The 19770-nt window shown below is 43.9% G+C and overlaps 1 protein-coding gene across 3 annotated transcripts in view; it reads right to left on the bottom strand.

The window, feature by feature from the left end:
- Positions 1–19770, bottom strand: part of BAZ2A (bromodomain adjacent to zinc finger domain 2A) — a 70195-nt gene that overhangs the window by 35497 nt on the left and 14928 nt on the right. The window contains exons 1-13 of one of the 3 annotated variants that reach the window (XM_073663596.1): positions 19210–19377; positions 13246–13383; positions 12428–12958; positions 10158–10361; positions 5843–6043; positions 3229–3408; positions 2362–2422; positions 2073–2181; positions 1745–1846; positions 1365–1572; positions 1216–1277; positions 825–869; positions 404–658 (exon numbers count right to left, since the gene is read on the bottom strand). In XM_073663596.1, the coding sequence (XP_073519697.1) occupies positions 404–658; positions 825–869; positions 1216–1277; positions 1365–1572; positions 1745–1846; positions 2073–2181; positions 2362–2422; positions 3229–3408; positions 5843–6043; positions 10158–10361; positions 12428–12958; positions 13246–13381 (2094 nt within the window). In that variant the 5' untranslated portion in view covers positions 13382–13383; positions 19210–19377. Of the gene's footprint in view, positions 1–403; positions 659–824; positions 870–1215; positions 1278–1364; positions 1573–1744; positions 1847–2072; positions 2182–2361; positions 2423–3228; positions 3409–5842; positions 6044–10157; positions 10362–12427; positions 12959–13245; positions 13384–19209; positions 19378–19770 lie in introns of those variants that run through there. The other 2 variants (XM_073663586.1, XM_073663578.1) reach the window with 2 other exon arrangements.

The raw sequence follows: 19770 nt of genomic DNA, 5'->3' as shown, positions 1-19770 counted from the left end.
GGGGTGTAAGGCACTCACTTGCTGGATCAGCGCCACTCCATCACATTGAACACTGCGCCCCCATCTCCTAGTATCATCATCAGCGCTGGCTATGGAGGAGTGCCATTCATCATAGAAGCGAGTATCTCTTTTTTTCTCTAACCTCCCTTGTCCCATGGGGACTAAAACTACTAGACAACCCTTTTAAGTAACCAATCCTAAAAGACCGAGTGCTGCACTTATTCCAGACATAATATCTGTATGGCTGTGGAATTACCTTTACTAATCCGATTATTAGCAATGAATCTCGTCTACAAAGTCTGTGGGATTGATTAAAATTCCAATTAAGCACACAATCAAGGACAATTTACTACCTCTAGTAACATCTATTTTTCCATGAATGCAAACCAGGAAAGTCACACACCTGATGATCAGGCAAACACATGTCTTCAGTGGGTTTCTTTAGCTCCTCCAACATAAACTGTTGGCGCTTGCGTTCTTCCAGGCGCCGCTGCTGTGCAAGCTGCTTCCTGTCGGGCTTTGGGACAGGGGGAGTTACTACTTTTTCCTTCTCCCTCAGTTTTCTCTTTGCTTTCTCTTTCTTCTTCATTTCTAACTGCTCTGCCTCCTTTATCTTTCGCTCCTTTTCTTCCTTTTCCTTCTCTCTCTTTTCTCTTAGCTATCAGAAAAGTGGCAAAGAAAAAAATCAAGTAAACAATAGTGGAACACATACAATTATGTACCGTGGTAGCACAAAAATATATACACCACAAGCCAAAGAGTGTGTATATTTTATTAGTAAAGGATACTAGGAGACTTAATGAAAGGGACCGATAGATACTTACTTTTAGTTTCTTTGCTGCCTCTTGTTTAGCTTCTTGACTTCTGGCCTTAAAAATAAAGTACAAATGTTGTTTTGAAAAAAAAGAAGCAATTGGGTTATTCATATAATTCCGTGACAACCATATCAATAATATAAAACTAAACAAAATAAAAACCACAAACAAGAGCAGTAAGGTGCACAAAGCTCTCGCTTCCTATTCTTCTTCACCATTAAACCTAATCTAGGAGGAGGAATGTTCAGCACAGCCAAAGAGGAGGGGATATAGTTACAATGCAAAAAAGTTCTGTAAAATGTTAATTTGATGACGTGTTTCCCCAAAAACTGGATAAGCTTTTAAAAAGTTTGTGTGTGGTGTGTATTCTCAAAATCTAATATTTCTGATAGAAACTCACCTTCCTTCTCATTTTCTTCCTTAACTTACTCAGCTGCACCTTTTCGACATCACTAAGAATATCTAAACGGAAGAAAGAAGCAGACTGTAATAAATGAAGCAGTGTGAAACCCAAACAGTCCATATTCTTTTTATATAGGGGGTCCTTACCTTGATTTTCCAGCTTCTTCAAGAGTTTAGCATCAGGTTTGCTCAGCAGATCAATCATCTTCACCTTTGGAGGACGACCTCTTCCACGCTTCACCTTACTCTCCTTTGCTTTAGCCTTCTCCATATTTCGAGGACGCCCCCTCTTCCCTGTGATGGCCAAAATGCGGGAAGGTATTTCTTCTGAGTTCAACAGTATCCACTTTGTGCCCTGGGTAAGGAAAGTAGAGATTACTAAACAACTGCATTTCTGAAAACCTAGAAATTAGATTATTATTACCAGGGAGCAGCTAAACTTACTTTATTAGAATTAGAAAAAAAAATGCTGCCAAACTGCACTGAGTAGGTAGTAGTGGTAGTAATAAGAGAAGCAATAGACTCACCTCTGGAGTGTGACGCTCTTCATAAAAGTCTCCAACTGGCATTCTGGGACTAAAACTGAAGTGTTCCCTTCTGACATGAGGACCGGAGTATTTAGTGAGATACTAAACACAACAGAGAGGGTGAAATTACAAAGTATATCCCAATGACAACAAGAGGAAAGATATAACGTGATCATCATCATCATGGTCAATGCAAAAGTTTCAGAGGAAGATAGGACTTTTACAGAATGGCAGTGATCGACAAGGTTACATTAGATGGCAATGGAACTACAAGTATACATCTATCACGGCACAATAACAGTAATCCATTTAATAAAAGAAAACTTACCTTTATAACTTCAGGGAACTGTTTCATTCTTTTCCCACAGGGAGCATAGTACCAGGTCTCTCCTTGCCACCGGTGACTGCCTTTCCTTATTCTAACTTCACGCTTCCAACTGCAAGAGCCAAGGACACACTATGGTCACAGCCGCACATTAAATGATCGTTTCACGCAAACTACTTAATATTTCCATGAGTTGTTTCACTAGGAAGCCTTTCCAATGAGCTGAAGTTACATGCGAACCAGATTATAGTTACTATATAAAAAAATACATACAAGCAACTAAATGACTTACCCATGGAGGAGAGGGTACCGCACCTCTTCCGGAGTAGCCACCCTCCTTCTAACTGCAGAGCCTGCCGGTGTAAAGCATTGAGAATCAAAAAACATATTCAAAGAATCTCCAGAAGTCATTAACCAGCCATCAATCATAAGAATGGAAAGGTTTCTGGATCTACTGGAAAGTTGTGATATTGCTGCCGACATGAGCCAATCACTATCTGATACTGAAACAGCTGACAGATATTGTACAGTACATACACTCGTGACCAAAAGTTTGGAGACTGACACACATGCTGGTTTTCAGTTTGCAGCTTCAGGATTTTTAGACCTTCTAGTCGGTTGTTTTTATTGTTGCTGAAGTACAATTAGAAGCATTTCATATGTTTTTCTTTTCCCTTTTTCTGCTATAATATAGAGAAAATGAGCCGCTGCTGCACATATGATCACCCCTGCACCTAATCACGACACTGGTCAGCCCCATAACTCGTATGTGTGACTGTATCCAGAATACAGAGATTGTTGAGCTCTTCTGGCGATTACAGACACATGTGGCATGTAGGATACTCTGTGCTTTTACTTTTATGCCCGAGTTCACACCACATTTGTGTCCCCTTCCATGACTTTCTGAACTCCTAAACTGAGCCACTGACTTCCATTAAATAGAGTCCACAGCATCAAACTCTGGCCCCAGTTTGCACTCCATCCCACAGGGTCAATCTTTTCAGCCCAACACAATAGCAAATGCTACTATTACCCAAGAACTCCCGATTTTCCATAAATTTATACAGTTGTATTACAAATTCATCCAATGCTAAATGGTCCACAGTACAAAACTTCATAGGAGCCATCTACACACTGGGGCAAAGAATTCAGGTCTCACCCTTTACTTCCCCAGGCTCCAGGTCTTCCTCCTCGGGGTCAGGGACAGTGCTTGGTTCTGGGGTTGTGTGATCTCTGTCCATTTCATTCACTGAATTGCTCTCTAATGCAGCACCGGGCTCTTCTGCTTTACTGCCATCCGGACTTTTAGCCATTTCGGACCTATTATCTGTAGACATATCTATGCTCAGCAAGCACATACACAAACAAACGTAAAAAGATTAAAGCACCATGCCAACGTATTTTATTTTACTTCCACGTCTGCTGGCTATCAGTACAGTAGGCACAGTCCGCGCATTAACATTCTTTCGAGGTGGCCGTCTTCTGCAGTTTCTAGCGTTGCTCCGGTCCTCTCTTGCATCATGTGACCACAGCTCTACCTTGCCGGCTCACACAATTGACCATTACTTTCTTTCTTGACGCACGTCTGTGAGATCCCCATTAGTCTCAAACTTACAATGAGAAAGTGACATCCGGTCCACACAGAAGACACTGTATGAGTTGGAAGGTCACAACTACAGTTACGCGATGCAGGAGAGGCTCGGAGTAGCGCTGGAAACGGCAGAAGACAGCGATGGGCAATTATTTTAAAGTATACACTGAACACATTGCTGATAAGATAAAAAAAAACAAAAAAAAAAAAAAAAACATGCTGGAGTGGTACTTTAAATGAAACCTGTCATGCTGAAAATGGTTTCTGATCTGCAGGTAGGATGTTATTTAGAGCAGGAGGAGCTGATCAGATTGATTGAAACTTTTCCTACAAAAATGTTTATAAAACTTGCATTTTATACAAATCCCTGATGTTTGTATGCATGTTTGCAGTGGGTGGTCCTACTCCGTGACTGCACGCACAGTCAAACAGGAAAACTGTCAGGAGTAGGACCACCCACTGAACTCCTATGCATACAAATACCAGAGACAATGAATAAAATACAAGTTATACTGAATCTTTCCCAGCAAACCTATATATCATTCAGTTCAGCTTGTCCGTCTCTAAACCGTGCTGTCCACAGATAGAACTGCATATACAATGTGACAAAGTGCCCTTTAAAGGGCACCGTTCAAACAGCCTTTTATTTTTAGGTAAAATTCTGCACAAAGTAATTGTATATAAATCTGTATGAAGTCAGGGCTCCTTATCTCCTGCTTTCTTTCACAGAATTGCAGGCAGACGTCTGCATAGTTAGCTGTAACTGCAGCAGAGGGAGCTCAGCAACTTACTACATACAACAATGTACAATGGGGACAAACCTCCAATTCACAATAAAAATATCAGCATAAATGGGTAACGTATAGTTAAAATACTTGGTGCCCTACTTTTTATTCCTTCTAGCGCAGTTCCCTTTTCATTTCTGTGCAATGGCTGCCAGCATGTCAGACTACTATGTCCTGGTATATGACCTGCTTGAGGTCAGTGCACAAGAACTTGCAGGCGGCATCAAACAACAGATGTAGCTGATAAGCTACTTGTGTGCTGATTGGCGGTCATTTAATGGCCTGTTTACATGCTTCAGACCTGCACTGAATGATCTGTCATAGGTGGCTCAGTGTGCATAGGCGGTTCAGTGTGCATAGGCTGCCATTGATCTCAGCGGTGTGAGTCCTGTTTACACAGTGTGATGCATTGCCAAGAAAAATGATCGTTTATGCAGCACAAAAGATCATTGCACCCAACAATCAACCGTTTTGCTTGTTCGTCAGGTGAACGTCTACCTGTTTAGACTGCAGGATGATCATGAAACGAGCGTTCTTAGGAACCCTCGTTCAAGATAATCTTGCAGTGTAAATGGACCACAGGATAGATGACCAGTTGAGAGTAGGGAAGAGTATCTCAGACTACCAAAGTACACTGTGAACACTGTAGTCTAAAAAGCTGGCCACCATTTTACACAAATGAAGAAGTGAAAAAAGTCAGAGAAACCACACTAGAAAAGGCCCAGATGATTTAATAGTGTTGCCCACTACTCGGACAACCCCTTTGCAATTACATTATCCCCCAATGTAGAATATAAATACTTTATACTCACCTTCATTGTTGATGCTGTTCCAGCGACGTTGGCACCGGGAGGTTATGTCACGTGAGCCCTGCAGCCAATCAGCGGCTGCTGAAGGAGGAAAGCAGCAGCAATTATCACTAATTCCAGATGTCCGTTTCGTGGGAGTGAAGCGTTCATTAGCAACAGCCGATCGGCTGCAGGGCTCACATGGCATAACATCCTGCAAATCTCAGGAGATCTGGCACCTGAGGCGCGTATAAGGTGTTTTTATTCTACAGGGGTGAATACTGTAATTGAGAAGGGGTTGTTCCAAGTAGTGGATCAAAAGGTGTTCACTCTCTGGGACCCCTTTACACCTACAAAAAGAAGGTGAAACAGTACAGGCAGGTAAGTCACCCATTTACCCCTGCACAACAGCTCCACCGGTCACGTAATGTACAGGTCCTATTCAAAGGAAGGCACTTTACTAGCAATGTGTTCTCTTCATTTTCACGATCCTTGAGGGTCTTAGATATTGGACTAGCACTGACCATAAAGTGATGTCAAACACTAGCAATCTGCTATCACTTATTAGTATAGGAAATTTCCTTGATTTTGCCCACTTGCTGGAGCTACCTTGTTCTGCAGAATCCCCGAGCTCAGGAGATACAGACAATGAATGGGGTGAGTTTGTGACGTCTTCAACCACTGGAAAGAAGGCCATGTCTGGCTGTGGTAGAGAGCCCAGATCTGGAGGTTCAACGACAGGACTTGTGGCTTCTTGTAGCATCCTAACTTCCTCTTCCTCCGGATCATGCAATGAACTGCTGACCGATTCTAATATTTTTTACCAAAAATAAGTAAATGTGTCAGTAAAACAATACAAATGTACGATTTCACTTATTAAATGGTTTTGACAGCAATATAATTCTTTATTTTTGGCATGGATTGAATAAAAATAACAAACAGAGGCATACTGACAGCACCACACACACCGTTCCGGCACAAGCCGCTCTGCACGTTACTGCTGGGTGTCTGGCCTGTTTGGAAGTCACAGTACCGCTGCAGCCTATAATTGGTTGCAGCGGTCAGGTGCCTAGAAGAGCAAGTAAGTGGACTGCTGAACGGAGCAGACACCGCCATTGGAGGAGACCTCCGAAGCGGCCTGAGCTGGATCTGCGGGTGCACTGGAAGAGGAGTACACCTCTGTTTATTATATTTAATCAACCCATGTAAAAAAAAAATATATATATATTTATTTATTGTCGGAGAACTAATTTAAAGGGAAGGAGTCATCCCATGGGACTTATCTGACCTCTAATATGGGCAAACAGGTGATAGAAATGTAAATCTATTCCTACCTGTATGCCTCATATTAGAGGTCTTGTTGCTGTGAAATGTCTTTTTATTCCTACAAGTTTCTGATGTGTTCCAGTCTCGGGGTCCGCAAGGAATCCACGCCTACTGTGTGAATTCTAATGTTTCCCCCCTCCCCTGCACGTCACAGTGCCCTGTGACATGCAGTCACCATGTCCAGATACCGCTCTTGCACACTTCGCTTTTTACAGAAGGCGCACTTGTACTGTGTACTATGCAGTCATAGCACTACAGGGATCTTGTGCGCAGGGAAGTCACAGTGACTCGCTGGCGCCTGCGCACAAGATCCCTGTAGTGCTATGACTGCATAGTACACAGTACAAGTGCGCCTTCTGTAAAAAGCGAAGTGTGCAAGAGCGGTATCTGGACATGGTGACTGCATGTCACAGGGCACTGTGACGTGCAGGGGAGGGGGGAAACATTAGAATTCACACAGTAGGCGTGGATTCCTTGCGGACCCCGAGACTGGAACACATCAGAAACTTGTAGGAATAAAAAGACATTTCACAGCAACAAGACCTCTAATATGAGGCATACATGTAGGAATAGATTTACATTTCTATCACCTGTATGCCAATATTAGAGGTCAGATAAGTCCCAGGGGGGAGACAGATTCCCTTTAATTTCTTAAAACACATTTAAAATGCTGCTTCAGGGAAAGAAAACCACTAACCCACATGCATAATTTCCATTACACTGCAGGAGGTCTTTCATAGGAGCTTTTGACAGTCATGGAAGCCACAGTCAAAGCTCCTAAATGTTTCCATAACAATGAAAAAGCCAATGCATGTATATGAAATGCGGACAGTAAACTGGGGAAGAAAAGACATTGCAAACTGAAAACAAAATGAGGATTTGAATCTTTAATCATTTCGTAAAAATGTCCTTTGTACTTAAAGAAAAAAAGCTAACAATATCTAATCTATAGCGGTTGAAAAGATGGATTTCATTTAACTTTTGAGAAATCCCACACAATTAGGCTCTTTATGTTGGCATTATGAAGCTGTTGAATAAAACAAAGAAGGGGCTGGCCGGTTTAGAAAACTTTACATACGTCTTACAATGGCATAGGAATGTAAAAGTTGAGGTTCGCATTAAAGAGCTCTCTTGTCCATACAGATAGCCCACCACATTTAACAGCAATTATTTCTTCTGTGGGAGTGCTGCACGACATAATCGTGCCGATTTCAGTACGGCTGGAGCCCATCGGGGCAAGGCTCTTGAATAGAACAGTATCCTAAGAGGTGGCCAAGCCCAACTAACAGTGATGATCATAAAGTAAAAATGGCTGCAAGTAGTGATGAGCACAAGTGCTCGTAACTAGAGTTTGCCTAGGGTGCCCGGGTATGCACCTAGTATCGCGTGTGCTCGAGTGACATGTTCGCATCTCAGTGGCCTCAATTTTCGTGGCTGTTAGATAGCTACAAAACACGCAGGGATTGCCTGTCATACAGGCAATCCTCACATGTTTTGTGGCTGTTTAACAGCTGTGAACAAGCGGGTGTGGGCACTCTTAACATGTCGCTCGAGCACCTGCGATGCTCTGTGCACACACGAGCACCCTGGGCAAACTCGAGCAACGAGCACTTGCACTCATCATAAGTCAACACTAAGATACAGAAAGTGTTTTTTGCAATGGGGACCTGCTGTTTAATATACCAGGACTATGCCCATGTACTCTGCTCTGGTCAGTTTAACCCCTTCACAACATCCACCGTACATGTACAGGGCAAGTCGGAAGCAGGTGTATGGAGCAGGCTCACGCAGCAAGTCCACCTCACATCTGGAAGGTGATGGCTGGAGTAGTGCTCCCCTAGCAATTGTTAACCTGTTAAATGCTGCTGTCAGTCTCTGACAGCGGTATTTAAAGCACACCTGTCAGTGTAATGTCGCCCACCTGACAGTGTGAGTAAAATGATACCTTTGTTGATGAAATCCGTCCAGTGGTTCTTTAATAATCTTTATTTTCATGTCTGCCATAATGAGATGCTTGTGCTCTGGGGCAGGACCTTAGGGGGGTGGGGGGGCTGTAACCAGTGCTCTCATTATGTATGCCTATCTGTGGCCTCTAACAGGTCACTGTGCTTTCAGTGACCTGCCTACTATTTTAAATACTGCCTTTGTAATCCCTGTGGCAAAGTGAAAATTTACATCCCCCAAAACGGCCACTGCCATCCGTGCATGCATAGTAGCATCTTTCAGTTGGCGCCATTTTGCTAGAGGAAAAAGAAACTTGCCTGCAGCAATATAGCCCCTGCAACCCTCGCTTGTGCAGTAGCATTTCTCGATTGCCAAGAGATGCTACTGCGCATGCGTGGCGCCATATTGCTGCAGGCAAATGCTTTTTGCAAAATGGAGCCCGCAGAGTCGCATCTCTCAGCAACCGAAAGATGCTACTGCGCATGCGCCCATTTTTGGACATGTAAATTTCACATTGGCAGAGAAATTACAAAGGCAGTATTAAAACATAGTAGGCAGGTCACTGAAAGCACAGTGACCTGTCAGAAGGCAGAGATAGGCATACATAATGAGAGCACCAGTTACAGCCCCTCCCTAAAGTCACGCCCCAGAGCTCATGTATATCATTATGGCAGAACTGAAAATAAAGATTGTAAAAGAACCACTGGATGGATTTCATCAACAAAGGTATAATTTTACTCAGTGTAAAGGGTGCCCACCTGACAGTGTATGTGGTTTACTAAGCACAATCCTGCTGACAGGTGCGCTTTAACACGAGCCGGCATGCTTGAGCGTCATTCTCTCTGCCCATCGGTGTGCCTGTGACTTGATTGCAGGTCGCCGATGGATTGTCTTGACAGCAAAGGGTCAGCAGATGACCCCCCGTGCCTGTAATTACGGAGGTCCTTTGAAACCCTGACTGTGGCAGGGCTTTAAAGGAGACCGTGATTTCTGCTATATGCAGCGATGCTGTGGCATTGCTGTGTATATAGCAAAAGCGATCGGACAATCGCATCTTGAAGTCCCTTATGGAAGCCAACAAGAATGGTAAAAAAGTATTAATAAAAACTGTCTCGCCTTGCAAAAAATAAGCCATCACACAGCTCCTTCGGCCGAAAAATGAAAATGTGACGTATCTTGGAAATTGGCGGATAACCCCAGTTTTTGTTTTGCAAACTTCAGATTTTTTTTTCCACCACTAAAATGATAAAAAAAACTGGAAATGTTTGGTATCACCGTAATCGTACTGATGAAGAGAATCATAACGCAAGGTCATTTTTACCACAAAATGTACACCGTAAAAGTGTCAGAATTGCATTTTCAAAATTTCTCTTGACTTGGAATTTTTCCCCCGTTTTCGAGTACACGATGTAGTAAAATTAATGGTGCCATTCAAAAGTACAATTCGTCCTGCAAAAAACAAGCCCTCATATGTCTATGTGGACAGAAAAATAAGAGTTATGGCTCTGGGAAGAAAAAAAATGGAAACACAAAAACGGAAATTGGCTGCGGCGTGAAGGGGTTAACTGTCCTTCAGACTTTGATGAAAAGTAAAATATACAGATATATACACCAATTGTAACATTAGCATTGTAAAGCATGCCATGCCCCATACCATCAGCGGCTTCATTTCCAGAGGTATCCTTTGTGGCATCAGGGTTGAGAACAGGACAATCTTCAAGTTGGGTTGAAAGCAGAGATGGGTCCTTTACACTGGGGACATCAGGAATGGGGCTCGATGCGGCTGGACTAAGTGGTTCAGCTGCGAGGTCTGGTCCGTTGTGCTCACATATTCGCTCACCTGTATTGTGGTAATCATCTGTAATGGAGAAGAAGTTTGTGTGAGAAATATTAATAAGGATACAGACAATACCTGGTCAATGATGACACAGCTCAACAGGACGGTTTCCCACTGCTGCAAAGACCGCTCATGTGTAATCAATGCCGAGACCTCCTGTAGTCTTTATTAATACCATGTTGGGGTACAACATGTTTTCAATGCTTTTTAATTGAAATTTTTGGAGAGGTGTGGGGACCCAAAAACAGCAATTATGGCTTATCAAGTAGTTTTGTTCACATAGTTTACCATATAGGTTAATTAATTTAATATTTTTATAGATCGGACTTTTACAGAGACAAAATCAAATTTACTTTTTTATTTTGTTGTTTTGTTTATTTCTGAATTGGAAAATGGAAAGAGGAGGCGGAGGGGACAATTAAAGTTACATTTCACTTTCTGCCTGGGGAACATCTACCCACAAACATCTGATCGCTTGGGCTACATTAAAAAGGGAAACGACCGATCTCCACAGACTGGGCCTTATAATATTATAGAAATGGCAGCTGAGGGGCCTTCAGTAGGCCCCTAGCTACCAAGCTAACCCAACAGTGGATAATAGATGTCCAAAAGGTCCTTGTAAACCATGCAGCATCTAAATGGTTAAAAAAAAAATGATCAGCAATCGAAGCCATCTCCGGTTGCTGCTGTTAAACATAGGTGCTGACTGTATAACACAGACGGCATCCATGTATTGAGCAGGCTCAGCTCCTGAGCCCATTCCTCACACCTGCACCCAACACAGAACCTAGTGGTACATCTTACTTTCGGATTGTAGACACTATTCGATGTGCCTGAGGAAGCTGTTCAGAAACTGAGCAAACCTTAGACAACTACTTATCACTGGGGGAATAAAATCTGAACTCTCACTGGTTGCAGACAACTTTTGTTTGCCTCTTTCCCCCACTCTCAAACGTCGCCTATGTTACATAATATATATATATACTAACAAGGAATAGGTTTTTCTCTACTGGATGCCAATACTGGAAGCCATTACCAACAGAAAAAAAAACAGGAATATCAGCATATATAGGTGGGTGGAAGCCAAAAGGGCCTCCCCTGGTTTACTTAGGGCCTATGGGTACAATAGAAGTACACTGTGGAAGCTATCCTGACAGTGAGCACCCTAACAAGCATGAGCCGCTCATCTGATCACAGCAAATCCGTACTGATTAAATACTCATAATGAAGGAAAACATCTGACGTGTAGACAGAGGGTCTTAACAGGAGTTCTGATGCCAGGATATACATCAATACCCAAATAGTTGGGGTAAGGCCACGGCCCCACTATCAGTATTCGGACAGTATTTTTTCTCAGGAGTGGGAGCCAAAACCAGGTGAGGAACATTCAGAGAAAAGGTAGAATAGAAACAAGTCACCAATTCTGCCTTTATCACCCACTCCTGGTTTTGGCTCCCAATCCTGAGGAAAAATACTGACCGAATACTGATAGTGGGACTGTGGCCTTATGCTGAATTCTGATGTCCATGTATCAAGATGCACATATGGGCCGCAATGTCTGGACCAACTGCAGATCTCCTAACCCCAACTACAGCCTCATATATGCCTCCAAGGCTGTTGGTTTGGGTCAGAGACCCATGTGCTGTCCATGCATTAGGGTGCATACATGGACCGTGAAACACAGACCTCTAATTTCAGCCTGGACAAGGGTGGCACTGTCTCTGGAAAAGGCAGAAGATGCCACTGGAATCCATTAAACGCCATTGCCCTTTATACTTGTGGTCACTGGGATCCAGCAGTTGAATAATCGCCAGTCACATAATTAATGCCACAAATAAAAGCCAAAGAATGTTAAAAGTCTTAGCCTGGTGTGGTTCACTGTAGAAAAAGAAAGTCTTAGACATCCGTGCTAATATTTCTGGTGTTCAGATCACATACAGCATACTGACCCCAACCAAACATCACCTTGGGGGTTCAGATTCCTGGGCACCTTTAAGTGCGACCAGAGACTATCTGCCTGACAATATTCTTATAGAAGGAGGGAATAGAGTTACACATTATAGCTCTTAAGCAAGTGCAATACGCACCTGTGGACACATCAGAAGACCCAAGGACTTCTGTCAGCCGTTCATCGTTCTCTAATACTTCTCCAGCATTTGACTCCATTTCCTGCTGATCTTCCTGGGATTGAGAGGTAACAGAGACGCTCTGTATGCTAGATACTGGAGATGGGGGAGCCGGACTAGAGGTCTCCGATACGCAATGGGTCTCATTAACTGCAGATGTCACGTTTATATGACAATTACTAAAGTTGCATGAGTCTTGACCATTGATTGTGAGAGATGTTGGATGACTGGAGGCAGAGTTTTCCCAGGCGTCCTGTGAGCTTCCTTTAGAAAATGGTCCATTTCTCAATGGAGACGCTGAACCATTAACCTGATGTGAACTTGACCCATGACTGTCAATCACAATAGTAGACTTGGGAAATTTCCAGAGGTAGTCAAAGTTACTGGATGCAGGGTGACTGGTAGTACTGGCATCGGATGCGTATGTCCCATGAGGATTAGTCGGTATGGAAGCAGAGATCAGGCCATTCACCGGCATGTCGCAATTCAGACCTAAATGGACACAAAATTATTACTATAAATCCTGGATAAACTTTAATAGAAATACAAAAAAAAATAGCAAAAAAAATTAATTGCAGAGAGAATTATACATCTGTACAACCATCAATAACAAAGAATACAATTCACAACAGAATCGCAACATTCCCATGAATGTGGCAACTATTTTCTTACAGTCTTTCCCCAAGGTACACAATTACTAAAGCAGATGGATGGATGATACAAGCATACATATTTACAATAAATTATAGGGAGATTTACAAATGGAAGCGGTGTTTCACCTTTTGCTTGTTGAGGAAATATTACAAGAGAATTATTTGTGTAAACTGGTTCCACCAACTGAGGCAGCTGTTTCAGTCCTGAGGCGCTGGATAAAGGAGGCTGGCCAGTGCTTCCAAAGTGATTGTTTGTCTCCATGTCTAAAATGAAAAAAATTATAAAATATATATATTATTACATAAGCAATGATGGTAAATGCATTAGACATGACAATTACAGATGAGTGACACTGTTCACGTTATTCCGCAATCATCGTTCCATAATTACAGCCATTATTTGACTCAAGCTCTTCTGAAGTATACACTAAACACGGGCATCTGACAGAGGCCATACAGTGACAGCACCAGCCGCAGGGTGATAACTGGATGCCAATGTACAGAACAGTGTTGACTACATCACTCTATAGCTATATGTGTGATATACCAGTGACTACTGGCCCGACAGATGCAAAAAAAGAGATTCTCTCTGCCTCTGTCAGGCTATAGAGCCATATGGACATATGTAGTGTATATGTGGGGAGATTTTATAGCCATATAAATCTACATTTAACATGCCGAATCCTTCTTTCATCAGACATCTGCCTCTAGGGCAGTGCAGACACCCCTTGTACATGAGGTCCCCCCAGCATTTATCTAATGTATATGGCCACCTTTACCGCACAGCTCTCAGCGGTGTCTAGAGACAAGCTAATTGCCTGGAAGGTAACTATGAAGATTTTTATTGGAAAACGGAAAACAGAGATCTTGACAACTGCAAGAATCTGATCCAGAAATAATATCAGCAAAAAGCTGTATAAGGCCACGTGCACATGGTCAGTATTTTACATCAGTATTTGTAGCCAACACCAGGAGTGGAACAATCAGAGGAAAAGTATAATAGAAACACGTCACCACTTCTGTATTATCACTCACTCCGGATTTTGGCTTACAAATACTGAGGGAAAATCCAAATACTAAGCTGTAAAAGTTGAATCACTGATTTGCGATAATTGTAGTGTCCCTTTAGGGTGTATACATACATTTATTAGGATTCTGCACAAGTTGCAATTTGACCGTGGTATATGAATAGACTTAACGTGAAGTGAAACCTTCCCTTTTTTCCTCAAATGGCTTGTTCAAATGATGCATTTTTTTTCAAGGGTAAAAAACAAAAGTACCAAAGTGAATAAGATTTCTGAAACCTCATGCACATGCTGCTTATTTCTTGCTTCCTTTTGAACCATCAATACGTATAGGTGGGGCGTTATGGATAAAGGCAATGTAAACCTATCCCTACACACAGTGATGCCGCGGCTGCAGCTAGAGGGGACCTGGTCCATAAGCCCTGCCTGCAATCAACTCTCTAATCACTCCTGTCCATGGGGATAACCTGGGCTACCGGAAGATACTGTAAGGCTGAGTTCACACGATGCGTATTTAATGCGTTTCCGCGGCGTTTTTGCAGTTGCGGAAACGCATGAAAAACGCATGGTAGAAGGGCAGCAATGTTCCCCAATTGAAATCCGCATGTGCTGTGCCCATGATGCGGATTTTTCCGCAGCGTAAACGCTGCGCTCAAAAATCCGCAGCATGTCAATTAATTTTGCGTAAACGCGGCGTTTTCGCCGCCATTGACTTGCATTAGAACGCGCCAATTCCGCAAGACTGCATCTGTACTTGCGTTATTGGTGCGTTCTAATGTGCGGATGGTACCCGGGTGTGGAGGAGAGGAGAGTCTCATCCACACCCAGGTACCATTAAAAAAGCTGTAAAACAAAACAAATATATATATATATATACTTACCACCTGTCGGCCCGCGCAGCGCTCCTGCTTGGTTCCCCGCACTTGCAGTGAGTTGAAGGACCTGCGCTGACGTTAGAGTCATGTGACGGGTCACGTGACGCTGACGTCGGCAGGTCTTTCAATTCAAAGTTGCCGGCAGCCGGGAGAACAGAGTGTAAAGCAGGACAGCGCGGGCCATCGGAGGTAAGTATATACACTCTCTCGGGTCACACTATATAAATCCATGCTGTTTGCAAGGATTTATATAGTGTGACCTAGTTGTCAAGCACTTTCCAAGTGATGCTAAAATCACCTGGAAAGCGCTTGTCAATCTGCATGCGGAAACGCATGTGAATCCGCATGTATTCTGCAGGAAAAACGCATGCACAATCTGCATGCGTTTTTTCTGCCAGGGAGATGCAGAAATTTTCTGCTTCATTTCTGCATCGTGTGCACATACCCTAACTCCGGCTATACAGTTGTAATAGAACAATCCATAGAACAATCCATATTCCAGGAGTGTAATCCTCACTAATCATTAGGAGGCTGGTGGATTCTAGCAATTTAACCACTTTACACATATAGTGAACAGAATGCGACTTTCTTTTAGCATACCTCCTCATCTTACAGACAGGGAGTACATGGGAGTACATGGTTCACTGCAGTGGTTTTTTCTTTTTATAAAAAAGAAATAAAAAAAAACAACAAAACAACCCAAAAATAAGAAAAACTCTTTTCACGTTAAAAACAGAGGATTCATAAAGACAAGTGTTCGGTGATACAGCTCCACTAAAACACTAGAGTAATCTAAATAATATTAATGAATATATATGTATAAATTTTGTATATATGTATCCCACTTTGCATCTTGTTAATTGATAAATATAAACCATTAACACTTCTATTTTAGAGAGCATTCCTTTTAGTCAGGAGTAAAGAATTATACCAAACAGTGGAGTGAAAATGTAATTAATTAAAACAGAGACAGCCGTGTAGGTTTTAAACTAGATGAGGAACAGCCAAGCTCTGCTACAAAAGGTGAGGTTGTGGAAGACCAGGTCATACACCATAGCAAGACTGAGAACAGCAACAAGACACAAACAGACACATGCTGCATCAGCAAGATTTCTACCAGGAAACGATCTGAAAGCAGAAGGAAATTTTAACATGTGCTGTTCAAGTTCTTTTAAACAAACACTAAGAAATTGGCAAAGTTGAGGACCATAGATGCAGTGGTCGGCCGAGGAAACTTAGTTCAGCAGCTGAAAGACATCATGCTTACTTCCTTTTAAAATCAGGAGATGCCCAGCAGTGCCATCAGTTCAGAATAGGCTGCAACAACCAGGACCCACCTATACCCATCTACTGTTTGGAAAAGTCTGGCCAGAAGTGGTCTTCATGGAAAAATTCTAGCAACAAAAAAAAAAAAGGAACTGGGGTGCAGAAAAATGTCTGCAGGTGCTCTGGACTGACAAGTTGATATGTGAAATATTTGGCTATAACAGAAGGCAGTTTGTTGGATGAAGGGCTGCAGAGCGGTACAATGAGTGCCTGCAGGCAACAGTGAAGCATGGTGGAGGGTCCTTGCAAGTTTGGAGCTGCATCTCAGCAAATGGAGTTGGGGATTTGGTCAGATTAATGGTGTCTCCAATGCTGAGAAATACAGGCAGATACTTATCCATCATGTAATACCACCAGAGAGGTGTCTGATTGCTCCAAACATTCTGCAGCAGGACAACGACCCCAAACATACAGCCAATGTAAATAAAAGGGGTTGTCAGGTCTAGAACTACAAGTCTGTAGTCATGCTATGTGACCGCAGACTTGTGAATCCTCACACTGTGGGCACTGTGTGCTGTGTGGACTCTCTGGTGGAGGGAGCGGAGGAGGGCGTGACCGTAAGTATAAGATTAGCATACGTGCGATCACATTCTGATTAGACTGTATCCAGCCTTGTTTAATGCAAGTGTGTTTCACAAGGCCGGATACAGTCTAGTCTGAATGTGGCCAGAAGAAAGCAAATCCCATGAGGTCAGATGACTGCTCGCTCCCAGCGCTGGCACCAGAGAATCCTCACAGTCCAGGGTACGCGTGATGCGAGGATTCACAAGTCTGGAGTCACACAGAGTGACTGCAGACTTGGGCAACGTGCACACATTAAGTATTTGTAAGCCAAAATCAGAAGTGGAAAAGTATAATAGAAACACGTCACCACTAGTGTTGAGCGAGCATGCTCGACACTGCTCGGTACTCGCCCAAGCATCTCACTACTCGGGATGTTCGGCGAGCACCGAGCATTTTCGGGTTACTCAGGCGGGAGCTCGGGTCTCCGCCCTGCATGTTTGGCGCTCTTTACAGAGCCAATGAACAAGCAGGGATTGCCAGCCAGTCACTGTAATGCCGCAGCCATGTTCTTTGTGGGCATTACAGTGATTGGCTGGCCGCACACCATCACCTCGAGTATTTAAAACAGGGCGCCGCCATCTTGGACACAGTCGCTCCGGATCAGACAGTGTAGGGAGAGATTTATACTGCGAAATAGGTAGTGTAGGGTCTCTAAAGCCTGCAAAATCAAACAAACAGTCCTTCTGAGGACTAATATGCATCCCAGATAAACAAGGACTTGCACGGGGATAGTTGCAAGTCTGCATCTTCTGATGCGGTAAGGATCACTTCTGATGGGCACACTTTTAGGCAGTGACCTGGGTGTCAGAGATGCTTCCAGGGGTCTTCCCCATGCTGTTCCCATGTCTTTTCAGCACTGTATGCATGTGTCACACAGCACATGGCCAGATAAGGTTGTAAAATGTTAAAATGACATTTCCCAGTGAATGCATTTGTCACAGTTGAAAGCAATACAAAACTGCAAAAACGCATAAAAAATGCTACTTGTGAACATAGCCCAAGGTGTGGAGTATTTTTGTTTTTGGTTATTTATTTTACCTTATACACAAGTCTTTACCCTGGAAAGGATGTTCCTTAACATATTTCACAGGAAAACTGTTTCAGTTTCGTTTTTGAACGTTTTATTGTGAGCCCGTAAAAGTGGCTTAATACCTCTGACCACGTTGTTGACAGCAGTGACCTGGGGTCAGAAATGCTTCCTGGGGCGATGCCCATGCTGTCCCCATGTCATTTGAGCACTGTCACTATCGTTTTGGGCAGTTTTTAGGCTTGCTACAGACTGCCGGGGGTGCCGCCGCAAAAATGCTCGGGTCTCCCATAGACTAACATTGGGTTCGTTGCTCGGGTCGAGAATCACGGCGAGCTCGGCCCGAGCACTTTAGTGCTCGCTCAACACTAGTCACCACTTCTGTATTTATCACCCACTCCTGATTTTGCCTTACAAATCCTGATGTAAAATACTGACCAAATACTGAATGTGTGAACGTGGCCTTGTAGTTTTAGTCCGGACAACCCCTTTAAGAACAGTCTTCAGCGTATAGATAAACAAGGAGTCCTGGAAGAAGTGATGATTTGGCCCTGCAGAACCCTCATCATGGAGTCAGTCTGGCATTACATAAGGAGACAGAAGGATTAGCGCAAACCTACATCCACAGAAGATCTGGAGTTAGTTCTCCAAGATGTTTGGAACAAGCTCCCTGCTGAGGTCCTTTAAAAAAAAGGTGTGTGCAGAGAAGTGATGCTGATCCGAGAGCAAAGGAGCTCAGCCCCAATACTGCTGCACTGGGCTCCGGTGTAACCATGAATAATCAGCTCTTCACACTACACCCCCAGCATGTGCACGGCAGCGGGAGCCGGCGACCACCACAGAGGCGGCCTGGGCCGTGTAACAATGGGGACCCTGCCGGGCTGCAGCTGCTCCATCTGTGTATGGATCCCCCACAGATCAGAGAAGGGGGCACCGGAGGAGGAGGGCACGGAGGCAGGAGCTCCAGTAACATCTACGCAATGTGCTATCACAGGCCGGGGATGATGTCACGATCGCCATATTAATAATGTCAGTGATTATTAGCACGGAGGCCATTACCGTGCGGGCTGGGGACGAGCCGTCAGGTAGCACAGCCCTCCCCCGGTCCCGCACACTGCGCCCGGCCACAAACTCCATCACTACATAAAGAACTTCGGAAGTGGCTGCTACACGAGCCGGGTCCTGCCTGCGCCGCAGTGGGAGCCACCGGGGCCTACTCTCCCCTCACAAGCCCCGGCTTCTCCCGCATCACTGCGCGGCTCCGTGTACTCACCTGAGGCGGCCAGTGAGGGGTGGAAGTGGCGCTGGTCGCGGCCTGGTCTCACATGGTGTCCCCGGCCTGGCCTGGCCTGGGGGAGGTAGCAGGACGAAGCCGCGGCTCCGGGGGCTGGAAGCTGAGTGTGAGAGTGAGGCAGGAAGTGCTGCCGGAGGCCGCCGGGTCCTAGAGGAGCCGGCTACACCCAGACTGGTGTCATAGGGACCGTCCCGCACACGGCGGGGGTGTACGGAGCGCCGCTAGGGTCATCTCCGTCACAAAGTGTGGCCTCGTCTGTACGAGTCTACCTGCCATTTATTACCCAGTTTACATGTCCTAAATGTATGGGAAGCTCCATAGCCAGTGTGGGCTAAAGGCCAGAAATCTGCTCCCAAATCTGCACTGTAGTGTGTATATAGAATATAACACACGTCTAAACACTGATATCATACCACCAAGAAGGAAAAGTCATGGGATTGTGGAAACCGCTGGATCCATAGACATGATAATGATATGCAAATGATGAAGATATGGAGATTACAGTTATAAAACATCTTGTTTATTCAGTGTTGAGTATGA

Source organism: Phyllobates terribilis, unplaced genomic scaffold (assembly GCF_046119375.1).
Source record: "Phyllobates terribilis strain yellow unplaced genomic scaffold, ASM4611937v1 Scaffold_2__4_contigs__length_985480577, whole genome shotgun sequence".
NCBI lineage: Eukaryota > Metazoa > Chordata > Amphibia > Anura > Dendrobatidae > Phyllobates > Phyllobates terribilis.
Note: the sequence above shows the minus strand (reverse complement) of the source record. Positions and strands in the feature narration are given on the sequence as shown.